Consider the following 14,086-nt stretch of genomic DNA (forward strand, 5'->3'; position numbering starts at 1 on the left):
AGCATTTCCAAACTTGGTGGAGAGACGGGGCAGTCCACTTGGAACTATGAAAACTTTTTCATGGATTGATGCTCCCTAGTAAACCGGGGTACTGGAAAGGTGTAGTCTGTGCCTGCAGATTCTCCACCCCAAGGGAGATGCTAAGTGGTTGTTGAAATACTGGACAGTCCCCCAAGGGTTTGCGAAGATGCTCAGGTTTTGGACGAGTAAGATCTTTGCAATTGTCGAGGTGCCAGCAGCCAGGGAGGGTTTGGTGTTGGTCCTCTGTTCTCATGATGACCGCTCTTCTTTATTAATCTTCTGTTCCCGGGTAGACCAATCTGTCACTCAGGTTTTGAGGGGAACCCCTAAACACTGAATTTAGTGGTGTTTCCAGTAGTATAGGGCTGTAGCCAATGGGCTATCTATACCTGTGGTGTCCACGCCCCCTCTCTGACCGCTTCCTGTGAGGAGTGGGCATAATCCTGACCCGGAGTTCCTAGTTTCACCATGACCAAGATGTCAACTGTCCACTTCATTTACCCACCTTAGGAGTGTGCCTAGCCTGTAAGTGAGACGCCTTATGATTTTCTAATTTCCCTCCTGCTCTGGCGCTAAATGGGCCTCAGGGGTTGGCGTTCTGCAGGTTTTGGGGAAGCCTGGGTTGCATTTCAGAGGCGGCAGAAGCTTTGAAGGCCTCGGGCCTTGAGATGCTAATCTGATAGCCGTCCTACTTGAGGAGGTGTGAACACCTGCAGCTTGAACAGGCATTGTTTCTGATCTCTGAGGGTGTGGGCTCTTCCTAGTAGGGAGTCAGAAACTCATCTTTGGTGGCAGGCTGGAAGACTCTAGTTAGCCAGCACACTATGTGACAAGTAGGGTTTCAGCGGCACCTCTTAGGTGCCCTCTGGGTGCATGTTATAATAAATCTGATCCTGGCATCAGTATAGATGTTTAAAGACACAGTACTTTATACTAAACACCATTGCTTTCATTGATACCATCATGTATCTCGTAATTATCAGTGCCCAGTACATGTCCTTAAGATGGCTTCCTGATCACTTGTAGTGTTGAGAAATGGAATCGGACATTACAGGGACTTCTCTGCTCATGCAGATGTGCCCTCACATGTACTATAACACACCCTGCCTTAGGGCTCCAAGACCTGCTGTAGGGGTGACTTTCAATTAGTACATGGGTATGGCACACAGAGTGCGCCATGTTGTGTTATCAGAGTGGTTTGCACCATTTCACGTATCCTGCAAGGGCAGTCTGCATGCAGTATGTGTGTGTTACTAAGGGTGGCATAATACATGCTTAAGCCCTTAGGGACCCTCTTTAGTACCTATGCCCTGGGTACCAGGGGAACCATTTACTAGGGACTTACAGGGGCGCTAAAGTCCATGAAATTGAGTTACAATTGTGTTTTTGTCTTATTTTTGGAAAGTGCACTGGGGCCTGGTTAGCACGGAACTTGTGCACTACCAATCAACATCTGTACCAGCACATGTTTTTTACAAACAATACTTTTATACCAATAATTACTGTTTCAGTTTTTCAATGTTGCACTTTGTCTCCTCATATTCCTTGAATTGAATTCTTGTTCCACATAGGCTTGTCTGCACCAGTGCCCAGGGGCCGAAAAGGAAAGAAAGTGAAGACCCAACCCAACACCTTTGATATTCAAAAGGCAGAATGGCTTCGAAAGTACAATCCAGAGCATCTACTCCAAGATGAAGGATACAAAAAGCACTTAAAACATCACTGTAACAAGTAAGTATAGACATGCGAATACCGCTTTATTAAATTAGCGTTTAACATTTGATGAATATTATCACCATTTGTAAATGGATGTTGTTGTTGTCAGCTGTCATGTTTAGTTTTCATGAAGTAATTTTGGTGCTCTAAATTGTCTGTTATTGAAATTGTGAAAGATTAGATCACATTGAGTTTGTCAAATTGGACTGCATAAGTAGGTTTTCCTAAAACCTAGTGTTTGAGTCCATACACTGCTGTGCTAAATGTTCATCAGTTTTAGGGGTGTCTTTCATAGATTCACATGCTTGAATATTCCCCGTCGTCGAAGTGGGAGTCCCACGGTACATAAAATAGTAGTTATATATATATATATATATATATATATATATATATATATATATATATATATCTGGACAAAGCTATACCTCTCTGAAGAGCTCTAATTAGAGCGAAACACTGTGTCAGGGGTTGCTTTTACTCATTTCAGGTTGACTTGAGTTGGTATTTCACTAATTCAAAGCTGTAATATTGTGCCTGGAGTGATAAATGGCTTTTGTAATTTTACAGCTTGGCAAGGACAGCACTGTACTAGTCCTATGCTTAAAAACTTTGCTGTATAAATTGCAAAAGACTTTGTCGTTTTCTATTTCGGCTTGGATAGCACTGTGCTAATCCTATGCTTAAAAACTTTGATAGAAAAACAGACATTTGAGGTGAGCAGATCTAGAGTGTCGCTGGTGTTGAGAGTGCTCTAACAGGGGCTGCTTTCCACCTAAATTTGAGAACTACCCAGAGTTCTCTACTTTTCTGTGAGTCACTCTATGCCTGAAAGGATTTTGTTTTGATATATAAATGCTCCGAATCAAAAGAATCTGCAGCACTGATGCCGAATGTGCGGCTGCACAGGAGGCATGCAGATTATGTTTTCTTGCAAGGGGTTATTCGAATATCAATCTCACCAAAGCTATCAAACGTTTGAATTCAGTCAGCAGACAGGAGGCTCTGATTCCCAAAGTAAGAAACATCCATACGGATGTCTCCATGGTAGGGGAGGCGACAGCAAGTTCCCCACGTGTCATTCTGACGTACAACCGACAGCATGGGGCTCTTCGGAGAATTGTGTATAAAAATTGGAACCTGGTTCAAAGTGATCCAGTAATTGGACACATAGTAAACAACAAACCTGAGCTCACCTTTCGAAAATCTCCTTCCATGTCGAAGGCATTGGTCAGCAACACCTTGGAGCCAAGAGCCTCCACCACCTGGATGACACTTAAAAAGGGCTTTAAGGCATGTCCACAATGTAAAGCCTGTCGTTTCGGCAGCAATAGGACCCACTTTAAGAGCCCATTCCGTGAACATCCAATTGCCATTTCCAAGTGGCTTACCTGCAAGACTGAATACGCCATTTATGTGTTGGAGTGTCCGTGTGGACTCCAGTATGTAGGCAGTACTAAACTGCCCGCCCACAAACGGATACTCCAACACATACGTGCAATTTCGGGGCACGATCAAAATTATCCGGTTGCCAGGCATTTTCAGGAGAAACATCTAGGCATACCTGACAAGCTCCAATATTTTCTAATTGATTGTGTTGAAGTTTCAAGGAGAGGAGGGGACCGTGAGGCTAAACTCCGTCTCCTTGAAACTAGATACATATTGGAGCTTAACACAAAAAATCCTAATGGATTAAATGACAGGGAAGACCTTTACACCTGCATTTAGGATTGATGAGTATGCCCATAAGACCTGTCCGGATATAATAAGAATTCTATCCCAATAATGTAATTTTTAATAACACTATAAATTCTTGACATTGTGGTGACTCCTTTGTATATATTTTTAAGATTATGAATATGAGAATTTTTTTAAGATTCTAGGAATTATCTGTTACACTGGCACTTTATATTGCCAATTTTGCACAATCACTTTTGCACCTGTATTGTTTCTAGCAGGCATTGTGACAGGCCCACTTGGGCTCTATTTAGATCAACATATTAATGATTCATAATACTGGTTGTGGGAGGTCTCCATCTTCCTTGATCCACCCTTGGATCACTCCGGACATCTTCCTCCTGGTCGCCTGCAGCATCTTTCTCCAAGGCTCCATTGACTTAAACGCGGAAACCCGACATACTTTCACACCTATGCACCTGCAGCCCGTGGGTGAGGTAACGAGAGCATTTTGGTGCTCATAGGTAGATTGACTCTCCTAGTGTCCAGGTATCCTGTAGTTTGTCTCAACCAGTCGGAACTGTCTTTACTTACCTATTTCGTAATTTGTTCATGCCCATTGACTTTGCATCGGAACCCGCGTGTGTGTTCTAACACTGCACACGCAGCCCGTGGGGCTCCTGCTCCTTACCTAAGGTTAGGGTAGTGTAGCCCCAGCGATTCTACTGCCTCTGGGCATCTTCATTTCCTCTATCGTTCTACTTATACCATTAACTTAGTATATGGCTTGTCGTGCCCCTAGGGCACCATTGTAATTTATGCGACTTATTGTATTTTTCTGAAGAGTATTGTCATGTGCTTAGCCCTCTGATCTCATAAAGAGTTCAGGGTCAGTGGGCAGCTATATTGTGGCTCTCCTTTGAAAGTAAAGGCATATATAAGCTCCTCACTGTTAGAGATGAGGATGCTAATGACTACCAAGTCCTGAAAAATGCACTGACTGATGGGTTTGGCCTAACAACTGAACAGTACAGGTTGATGTTCAGAGACACCCAGAAAACTCAGGCTCAGGATTGGACTGACTTTGTTGATTGTGCCACTAAGGCTTTGGAAGGCTGGTTACTGGGAACTAAAGTTACTGATTACACAGGATTGTACAATCTTATTATGAGAGAACAAATCTTAACTAATTGTCAGAACCAGTTGTTGCATCAGCACCTGATTGACTCAGATCTGACCTCTCCCCAAGAATTGGGAAAGAAGGCAGACAAATGGGTCAGAACCAGGGTTAAGCAGCAGATCCAGAACCAGGTTGGTGGCCAGAAGAAAGCAGACCAAAAAGGTAGTAATCAGAATCAACAAAATGACCAGACGTCTTCTACAGGGCCCCAACAATCTAAGGAGGGTGGGTCTCAGAATTCCCAAAAGAAGAAGAATGATGGTCAGAGGAAACCATGGTGCCAATACTATAAAAGTAAGACTCACTGGTTTAATGAGTGCACCAAGAAAGGCTCAGCTCCTACCACTACTGCCCCTAAGGCACCTGCACCCCCTAGTACAGTTAGTAGTGGTAGTGTACCCCCTAAGGCTATAGTTGGGTTAACCCTGGGAACTGAGTTGGGTTCTGACTTAGTTAGAATACATACTCAGGCTGTTCTTGTTTGTAGTGGGGACATGGATATGACCCCTACTGTAAGTCCCAGTACTCTGGGCAAGTACAGTCAAAAGCCTTTGATCAATGGAAAAATGGCTCAGGCCTACATGGACACATGTGCCAGTGTCACTATGGTGACACCAGCCTTTGTGGACCCTGATCAGATCATACTAGGTTCAGACTACCTATTGACCAATGTTAGCAACGTCCCTACCAATCACAGTATGGCAGTTGTTAACTTCTCCTGGGGAGGGGTAACTGGCCTCAAAATGGTTGTAGTTAGTTCAGACCTCCCAGTGGAATGTTTTTTGGGCAATGATTTGGAATCCTCCTTATGGTCAGAAGTGGAGTATAGGACTCATGTTAAAATGTTGTGTTTGTCAGCGCATGTCCTTGCTGTGACCAGGTCACAGGGCAGAAAATGCCCAGCTGAACAAGTGCTGGATCCTGGAACAATGGACCAGACACTACCCAAGAGGAAGAGCAGTAGGGTTAAGGCAGTGCCTCCCCCCCCCCCTGCCTCAGGTTGAGGATCAGCCCTCTCAGGAGGTTAACACAAAGACCCCAGAAGGAACTGTCCTAGAAGAGCTTGAACCTGAACAGGTTGAGTTTCTTGGGACAGGGGGACCTTCCAGGGCAGACTGGAGGCAGGCACAGTTAGACTGTTCCTACCTTGAACCCCTCAGACAGCAAGCTGCTGCTGAGGCTGCAGGGAATGCTACAGGTACCCACAAGGTGTACTGGGATGAAGGACTCCTATACTCTGAGGCAAGAGACCCCAAGCCTGGTGCTACCAGGAGGCTGGTCATCCCCTTGTCTCTTAGAGGTTTCCTTCTTACCTAAGCCCATGATATTCCCCTTGCAGGTCACTTAGGCCAGAACAAGACTTGGGACAGGCTTGTCCCTCACTTTCACTGGCCTCACATGTCTGAGGACACCAAAGAGTTTTGTCGCTCATGTCACCTGTCAAGCCAGTGGCAAATCAGGTGGCACAACAAAGGCCCCCCTTATACCACTACCTGTGGTGGGGGTACCCTTTGAAAGAGTGGGGATTGACATTGTTGGACCAATGGACCCCCCAACAGCATCTGGGCACAGATTTATACTGGTGGTAGTGGATCATGCCACCAGGTATCCAGAAGCGATTCCCCTTAGGACCACTACAGCCCCTGTTGTGGCCAGGGCCCTACTTGGAGTTTTCTCCAGAGTGGGGTTTCCTAAGGAGGTTGTCTCTGACAGAGGTGCAAACTTTGTCAGGATACTTGACTGCAATGTGGAAGGAGTGTGATGTAAATTACACATTTACCACACCCTATCACCCACAGTGCAATGGGCTTGTGGAGAGATTCAACAAGACCCTAAAAGGGATGATAAAAGGGTTACCTGAAAAGCTTAGGCGAAGATGGGACATCCTTTTACCCTGCCTTCTGTTTGCTTACAGAGAGTTCCCACAGAAGGGGGTTGGCTACAGCCCTTTTGAACTTCTATTTGGGCATCCTGTAAGAGGACCCCTATGGCTTGTGAAGGAAGGATGAGAGTTACCTCTCAAAAAGCCTAAGCTTGACATAGTGGACTATGTACTTGGTCTCCACTCCAGGATGGCAGAGTACATGGAGAAGGCAACCAAAAACCTTGAGGCCAGCCAAGAACTTCAAAAAGCTTGGCATGACCAAAAGGCAGTCCTAACTGTTTACCAGCCAGGACAGGAGGTGTGAGTGTTGGAGCCAGTGGCCCCAGCAGCTCTCCAAGACCAATGGTCTGGACCCCACACCATCTTTGAGCAAAAGGTAGAGGTCACCTACCTGGTGGACCTTGGAACTCCCAGGAGCCCCCACAGGGTGCTCCATGTTAACAGGCTCAAGACATATGTTGACAGGGCGGACATGGGCTTGCTCATGGCCACAGATGAGGGACAGGAGGAAGAGAGTGACCCTCTCCCAGACCTGCTCACTCAGAACCCGGATGATGGGTCAGTAGATGGTGTAGTCTTTTCTGACAGCCTCTCTGAACATCAACAGAAGGTTTGCAAACAGGTTCTTCAATCCTTCAGACATATGTTTTCTCTGACCCCCAGTCATCAAACTGGTGCACCCATGAGGTGGACACTGGTGACAGTCTGCCTAAAAAGAGTAAAATCTACAGGCAACCTGACCACGTCAGGAACTGCATAAAGAAAGAAGTACAAAAGATGTTGGAATTGGGAGTCATTGAACCCTCAGAAAGCCCTTGGGCTAGTCCTGTAGTTCTAGTGCCAAAGCCTCACACCCAGGATGGTAAGAGAGAGATGAGGTTTTGCGTAGACTACAGGGGTCTCAATGCTGTTACTAAAACAGATTCCCATCCAATACCTAGGGCAGATGAACTCATAGACAAATTGGCTTCTTCCAAATTCTTGAGTACATTTGACCTGACAGCTGGTTATTGGCAAATCAGGTTAGCTGAGGATGCCAAGGCCAAAACAGCATTTTCTACCCCAGGAGGTCATTACCAATTTGTGGTGATGCCCTTTGGCTTGAAAAATGCACCTGCCACTTTTAAAAGGTTGGTGATCCAAGTTCTCACTGGGTTGGATGACTTTTGTGCAGCATATCTAGATGATATTGCTGTCTTCTTCTCCACCTGGGAGGATCACCTGATTCACCTGAGGAAAGTTTTAGAGGCCAGGTTCAACCATTGGAGAGCAAGATACAGGCCATAAAGGACTGGGCTCCTCCAACTACCCAGACACAGGTCAGAGCTTTCTTGGGCCTGTCTGGTTACTATAGGAAATTTGTCAGAAATTATGGGACCATTGTGACCCCACTAAATGACCTGACAAGCAAGAAAATGCCAAAGAAAGTTCAGTGGACAGTTAGCTGTCAAAAGGCATTTGATGACCTGAAGCAGGCCATGTGTACTGCACCTACTCTCAAGAGTCCAGACTACTCCAAAAACCTTCATTGTCCAAACAGATGCTTCTGAGTTGGGTATGGGAGCTGTTCTATCTCAACTGAATAATGATGGTCCTGACCAGCCCATTGCTTTTATAAGTAGAAGGCTGACCCCTAGAGTGAAATGTTGGTCAGCTATTGAGAGGGAGGCCTATGCTGTGGTTTGGGCCCTGAAGACGTTGAGGCCATACTTGTTTGGAACTCACTTCAGGATTCAGACAGACCATAAGCCCCTCTTGTGGCTAAATCAAATGAAGGGTGAAAACCCCAAACTTCTTAGGTGGTCCATTTCCCTACAGGGGATGGACTTTACAGTGGAACACAGACCTGGAACTGACCATGGCAATGCAGATGGGCTCTCCAGGTATTTCCACTTAGAACAGGAGAACTCACCTGGTCAAAGTTAGTTTAATGTCCCTATGTTTGGGGGGGGGGGGGGGGGGATTATGTAGGAGAGTAGGGTCTGCAATCCTGTGGTCACACCAAATTTTTGCTTTTTGCTTCACGACTTTCCCTGGCTGTGGGACTGCTAATCAGACCCACAGCCTAGCTGTTCTCTCTCTAAATTGACATACATGTACTTTAGGTGCATTTACCAATTGGTATTGGGTCACTCTTGTAAGTCCTTGTACAGTGTACCATAGGTACCCAGGGCATAAGTGTACCCAAGGCCTAGCAGGGGCTGCAGCACGTATTGTGCCACCCCTGGCTGGCCATCTAAACAGACACAACTGGCTGGTAACACAGCTGGGGCAAGGTGGTGTAATCACCCTTTGCTGTAGATATAGTATACCTATATCTAACCCTAAAATTGACACATATACTCCTATAAATCACTCCTACGGCAGGCCTTATCAATCCTGAAGGCAGAGTGCTTGGAATTATGTGAGATGGTGCTCTAGCATGAGCTGAGCCTGTCTGCATCTTTCGGAACCATGTCCTTATAGCTGTTCTATGATAACGCTATACCAAATACTCTTAAGTGCATTATAATCCTCGCGGTTATTGCTAACTTTGGCATAGCATTGTTAAAGAATTCAGAGGTGTTTGTTAGTAAAACATATATTGTTTATTTTCATAACAACCTGTGTGGTGTCCTTTCATCTGGTATTCACTGGGTTATATGTGGTAAAACAGCTGGCTTCACATGCCAAAAGAGTTTAGCCTAGGACTGCTTTGTCCATGCTACCATTAGGATAGCTGGTCTATAAGGTTGACTTACAACCAATCACCATAAGGGTTGTTTGGACTGATACAAGGTGATCACTAGAACTAGTGAGCATCATATATCAGGCCAACTTCTCACACCGAGACTTCGCATCCAGGTACTACCAGCAGGGAACGCTGGGGAATGCGTTATGGATCGACTGCTCGAACAGCTTTCTGTATGTTTTTCCACCCATTTACCTGATTCCGGCGGTGCTCATCAAGCTGGCCCAGACCAGGGCACGGATGATACTGATTGCCCCGGAATGGCCCAGGCAGTGGTGGTTCACGGACCTGCTTCACCGGTCTCTCCTTCCTCACATTCAGCTGCCGTGCTGGCAGGACCTGCTCACGAAGTTCGGGGGGCAAATGGTGCACCCCAATCTCTTGTCTTTGAGTTTGGTGGCATGGCTCCTGAGATAGTGCAATATGGCCATTTGAATCTCCCTGCAGAGTGTATGGACATACTGAAGGAAGCTAAGAGACCTTCCACTAGGACTTCCTATGCATACAAGTGGAAGAGATTTTGCATCTGGTGCAAGTCCAAGAATTATGATCCAACGACATGTAAGGAAGATGTCATCCTTCCGTACCTTTTACATTTGGCGCAGTCTGGCCTTAATGTTCATTCTATTAAGGTTCATCTCACTGCGCTGACTGCCTACAGGAAATGCCCTTCACAGACCTCCTTGTTCCAGATCCCTGTGATCAAAGATTTTTTGGAAGGCTTGAAGAAAGTGTTTCCTCCCGTACGACTTCCCTCGCCTTCATGCAAATTGAATGTGGTGCTGTCCAGATTGATGAAGGAACCTTTTGAAACTATTCATAAGGCTTCGTTGCAGCAACTGTCCTGGAAGGCAGCGTTCCTAGTGGCCATTACATCGGCCCGCAGGGTGACTGAAATTCAGGCGTTGTGTTGCCAAGAACCTTATACTGTATTTCATGCTGCTAAGGTTGTTATGCGTACTCACCCTAAATTTCTTCCAAAGGTTATTTCTGATTTCCATGTTAACCAGACCATAACTTTACCTAAGTTTTTTCAAAATCCTTCCTCTCCAGCGGAAAGGTCTCTACATTCCCTGGATGTCAGGAAGGTGTTGAAATTTGATCTGGATAAAACCAAGGATATTCGTAGGTCAGACCAATTGTTTATCAATTATGGGTCAGTCAGGACAGGTCTTGCTACCTCAAAACAGTCCATTTAGAGATGGATTGTGTCCTTTATACAGTTGTGTTATCAAAAGGCTAATAAGACCTTAGGGGGTAAACCTAAGGCTCATTCCACCAGGGGTAAAGCTGCCACGGCTACTTTGTTACGTAATGTTCCCATTGCAGAAATCTGCAGGGCGGCCACTTGGAAGTCGGTCCATACCTTTGCTAAGCATTATTGTCTGGATTCTGATGCCAGGGCAGACGCTCAGGTTGGGCAGGCTTCGCTGCGAAATCCGTTCGCACAGTAGTGGTGTTGTACTTCTTTTCTCCACCGCCGCTTTGGTGAGGGGATGGGCCTGCCATTCTATTCACTAGATTATGACTATACACAGAGATCCCCTACTACAGAAGGAGTAGTTTCTGTCCTGTAACTCCAATTCTGTAGTAGGGGTATCTCTGTTATAGTCATAAGCGCCCGCCCTCCTCCCCGGTGGAGTAAGATGTTTATGTTCGGAATGCTACAGGTCTAGCGTTATACGCCTTAAAAAAGAACTGACAGTAAATGAGACCTGCTGGGCATTCTGGGATACTGAGAAAGTTCTGGAAAGTTTTCTTAAAGGCACTGTATCCCTTTTTGAGCCACATAATGGCAGCCTATTGTGCTTGTCTGTCCTCCCCTTCCTCTCTATCATTCCAGAGTCTTTGTTGGTAAAAGGGGGAGTTTTTCTCTATGAAGAAAACCAGGCAAGCTGTGCTGTTTGTGGTTTTGGTGGAATGTCTAGTTGAAGTACTGGACAGTGTAGCCTGTGGATATAGGCTGCATTATATGTCTATAAATTCTCTCTTTAGTGTCTGTGCAGGACTGCATTTTTAGACACCTTAAGAGATTATTTTTGATTGCTCCGGGGTCCACGCTCATGAGCAGGACTATTCACTAGATTATGACTATAACAGAGATACCCCTACTACAGAACAGGAGTTACAGGACAGAAACTACTCCTTACTACCCGATCCTGGCGGTGCTGCAGGTGGAGGCCGGGGCTTGGGGTGCTTTCCCGAGTCCCTCTCGGCCCTCTACGCGGGCGGCTGCCCCGTGTGAGGTCGAGTTCTTTAGGCAAACTGGCTCGACAGCCGCCCCATTCTCCTAGGGAGCACGTGGTTTTGGAGGTCGACTCAGCGCAGCCAATATCTACTCCGGCGCTGCTCGACGTCGAGCCGGTGCCTGTGGCGGACTCCACGGTCCCGTGCCGGCTTCGGGCTCTTAGAAGTTCTCCACCAGGGATCTAGTGGACGGGAGCTGTTTCTTCCTTGCGAAGCGTCGCAGCACTACTCTCTTTTGGGAGCTTGGGAGTGTCCTGACACTTGTGATCCGGTGCCTCAGCCCCTCCAGCATCGCCACATTCCTGCTCCGCACGACCCAGTCTGCCTTCCCTTCCACCCTTCTACTCGGGCCTCTCTTCTGCGGACTGTTTTTCCGTCCTTGCCTGTGGTGTTGTTTCCTCCGTCTTTGGAGGCCCGTTGGTTGGATTCATGGGGGCGTAACATCTTCTCTTCGTCCAGTGCTGCTTTTTGGGTGCTCAACACTCTGTGTGTTAGCCAGGGCTACCTCCAGCCTGTGGGTTTCTGCGGAGTCCCTTCTTTCTCATGTCTCCCATGAGGGTACCCACGCTGATCTGCGACCCCATGTGTTGGATGGTCAAGAGCTGGCCGCGTTTATTCTCTGTGCGGCCTTGGATGTTATGCTCTTGTCCGGGGTATGGCCAGTTCTTTGGCTCTCCTTCGCCATGTTTGGCTGTGGGATGCTGTTTTTCCTGAGAATATTAGGGAGCGTCTGTTTGACCTGCCCTCTGATTGGGTTCTTTTGTTTAACACTCATGCAGACTCTGCCATTCAGCGTCTCCTTGCAGGGCTTATCCCTCCTCCCCCTCAGTAGGCGGGCTTGTTGATCCTCGGGGCTTGTTGGGAGGCGTTATCCCACCTGCTTCCTGGAATCTGGTATTTGAGTGGCCCGTTTGTATCTTCTGTGTGGCTTGACGTGCCTTCGGAGTCCCTTGGTTAGCCCCTCTCTTATGTTGGCTGCTGGTTCAACCTTTTTGGCAAGTGTAACATTTTTGGCTGATTGCTAAGCCGTCTGTGGTTCCGACATCAGGTCTTATGTTCTTGTTCTCTGATGCAGGATTTTTTCCCTAAGAGTGGTTCCCATGTATTTTGCGGGACAGGTCATACCGTAAGTGGGGTACTTGTAGCTATTGTGCTGTGGTGTTTCCGCCCTTTTTTCTCTGGAGTTTCAGCCTGGACCTCTCTCTGGTGTTCCAGGCGGATAGGATTCCTGGTATTTTCCTGTGTTCTGCTGACGGCTTTTGTCCGACCTACACCTTTCTCCTGTTTGGTCCCACTTCTTTTCGTGGGCCGGTTTATGTCCGGAATGGTCTCCTTTTAGGGGTTGTTCTGGATTTCCCTGGCCTTTGCCTTTGTATTGCGCTCGGCTTGGTACTTGCAAGCTGCTGGCTGCGCCCACCTGCTCTTTTTGGTCCACGGCCGGGGGCCTTGGCGTGGGCCCTTGTGCTCCTGTCTCTTGTTCTGCTGGAGACCTGTGAGACCACGTATTTCTTCTCACGCCTGCCTATCTTGACTGTGGAGCCGTTTCTACCTTGTCCGCTGACTCGCAGCTGTGGCCGGTTCAGCTGTCCCATTCACTGTGTGTGTTTTCCTGTGGAGGGCTTTGCTCCATTCTACATCTTCTCCTTGGAGCCTAGGTGTGATTCGTCTTCCTCTGTGCTACTCTGCCGTTGTCTGTCCATCTGGGGCTTTCTGGCGGATGTCCTTGGTACCTTGGTTTGGCTTGGGGTGTCCTGACTGCCTTTCGGCCTCGTCCTTGCTTCCTTCTGCTTGGTGGGGGCTGGGCCTCCCTTCTTGTCCCCATTACACATATGTAGGAGAGTAGGGTCTGCAATCCTATGGTCACCCCAAATTTTTGCTTTTTGCTTCACTGGTTTACGACTTTCCCTGGCTGTGGGCCTGCTAATCAGACCCACAGCCTAGCTGTTCTCTCTCTAAATTGACATCCATGTACCTTAGGTGCATTTACCAATTGGTATTGGGTCACTCTTGTAAGTCCTTGTACAGTGTACCATAGGTACCCAGGGCATAAGTGAACCCAAGGCCTACCAGGGGCTGCAGCATGTATTATGCCACCCCTGGCTGGCCATCCAAATCTGACACAACTGGCTGATCAATCAGCTGGGGCAAGGTGGTATAATCACCCTTTGCTTTTGATATAGTATACCTATATCTAACCCTAAAATGGACACATATATACTCATATAAGTCACTCCTTTGGCAGGCCTTAACAATCCTGGAGGCAGAGTGCTTGGAATTATGTGAGATAGTGCTCTGGCATGAGCTGAGCCTGTCTGCAGCTTTCGGAACCAAGTCCTTTAGCTGTTTCCATGATAACGCTATACCATATACTCTTAAGTGCATTATAACTTCGCGGTTATTGCCAACTTTGGCATAGCATTATCAAAACATGTCGAGTAAGGTGTCATACAAATTGGAATACTACCCCCTCGCCCATTCTGGCGACGGGGGTAGCATTCCACCCTTTTAGAGGTACACGACATGTACCTAACTGTGAACCCCGGTTAAAGTTAACCCGAGCCTCAGCATCACAAAATGGATGCTGCCACCACAGACACAAGTCTGACCTCCTGCTGCTGGGAGTCCTTCCAGC

The 14,086-nt window shown here is 47.1% G+C and overlaps 1 protein-coding gene across 5 annotated transcripts in view; it reads left to right on the plus strand.

The window, feature by feature from the left end:
- Positions 1–14,086, plus strand: part of CHD9 (chromodomain helicase DNA binding protein 9) — a 2,197,083-nt gene that overhangs the window by 1,474,081 nt on the left and 708,916 nt on the right. For all 5 annotated transcript variants that reach the window (XM_086945174.1, XM_086945175.1, XM_086945176.1 and 2 more), the window contains one exon: positions 1,593–1,752. In XM_086945174.1, coding sequence (XP_086801300.1) covers positions 1,593–1,752 — 160 coding nt within the window. The remainder of the gene's footprint in view (positions 1–1,592; positions 1,753–14,086) is intronic.

Source organism: Lissotriton vulgaris, chromosome 12 (assembly GCF_964263255.1).
Source record: "Lissotriton vulgaris chromosome 12, aLisVul1.2, whole genome shotgun sequence".
NCBI lineage: Eukaryota > Metazoa > Chordata > Amphibia > Caudata > Salamandridae > Lissotriton > Lissotriton vulgaris.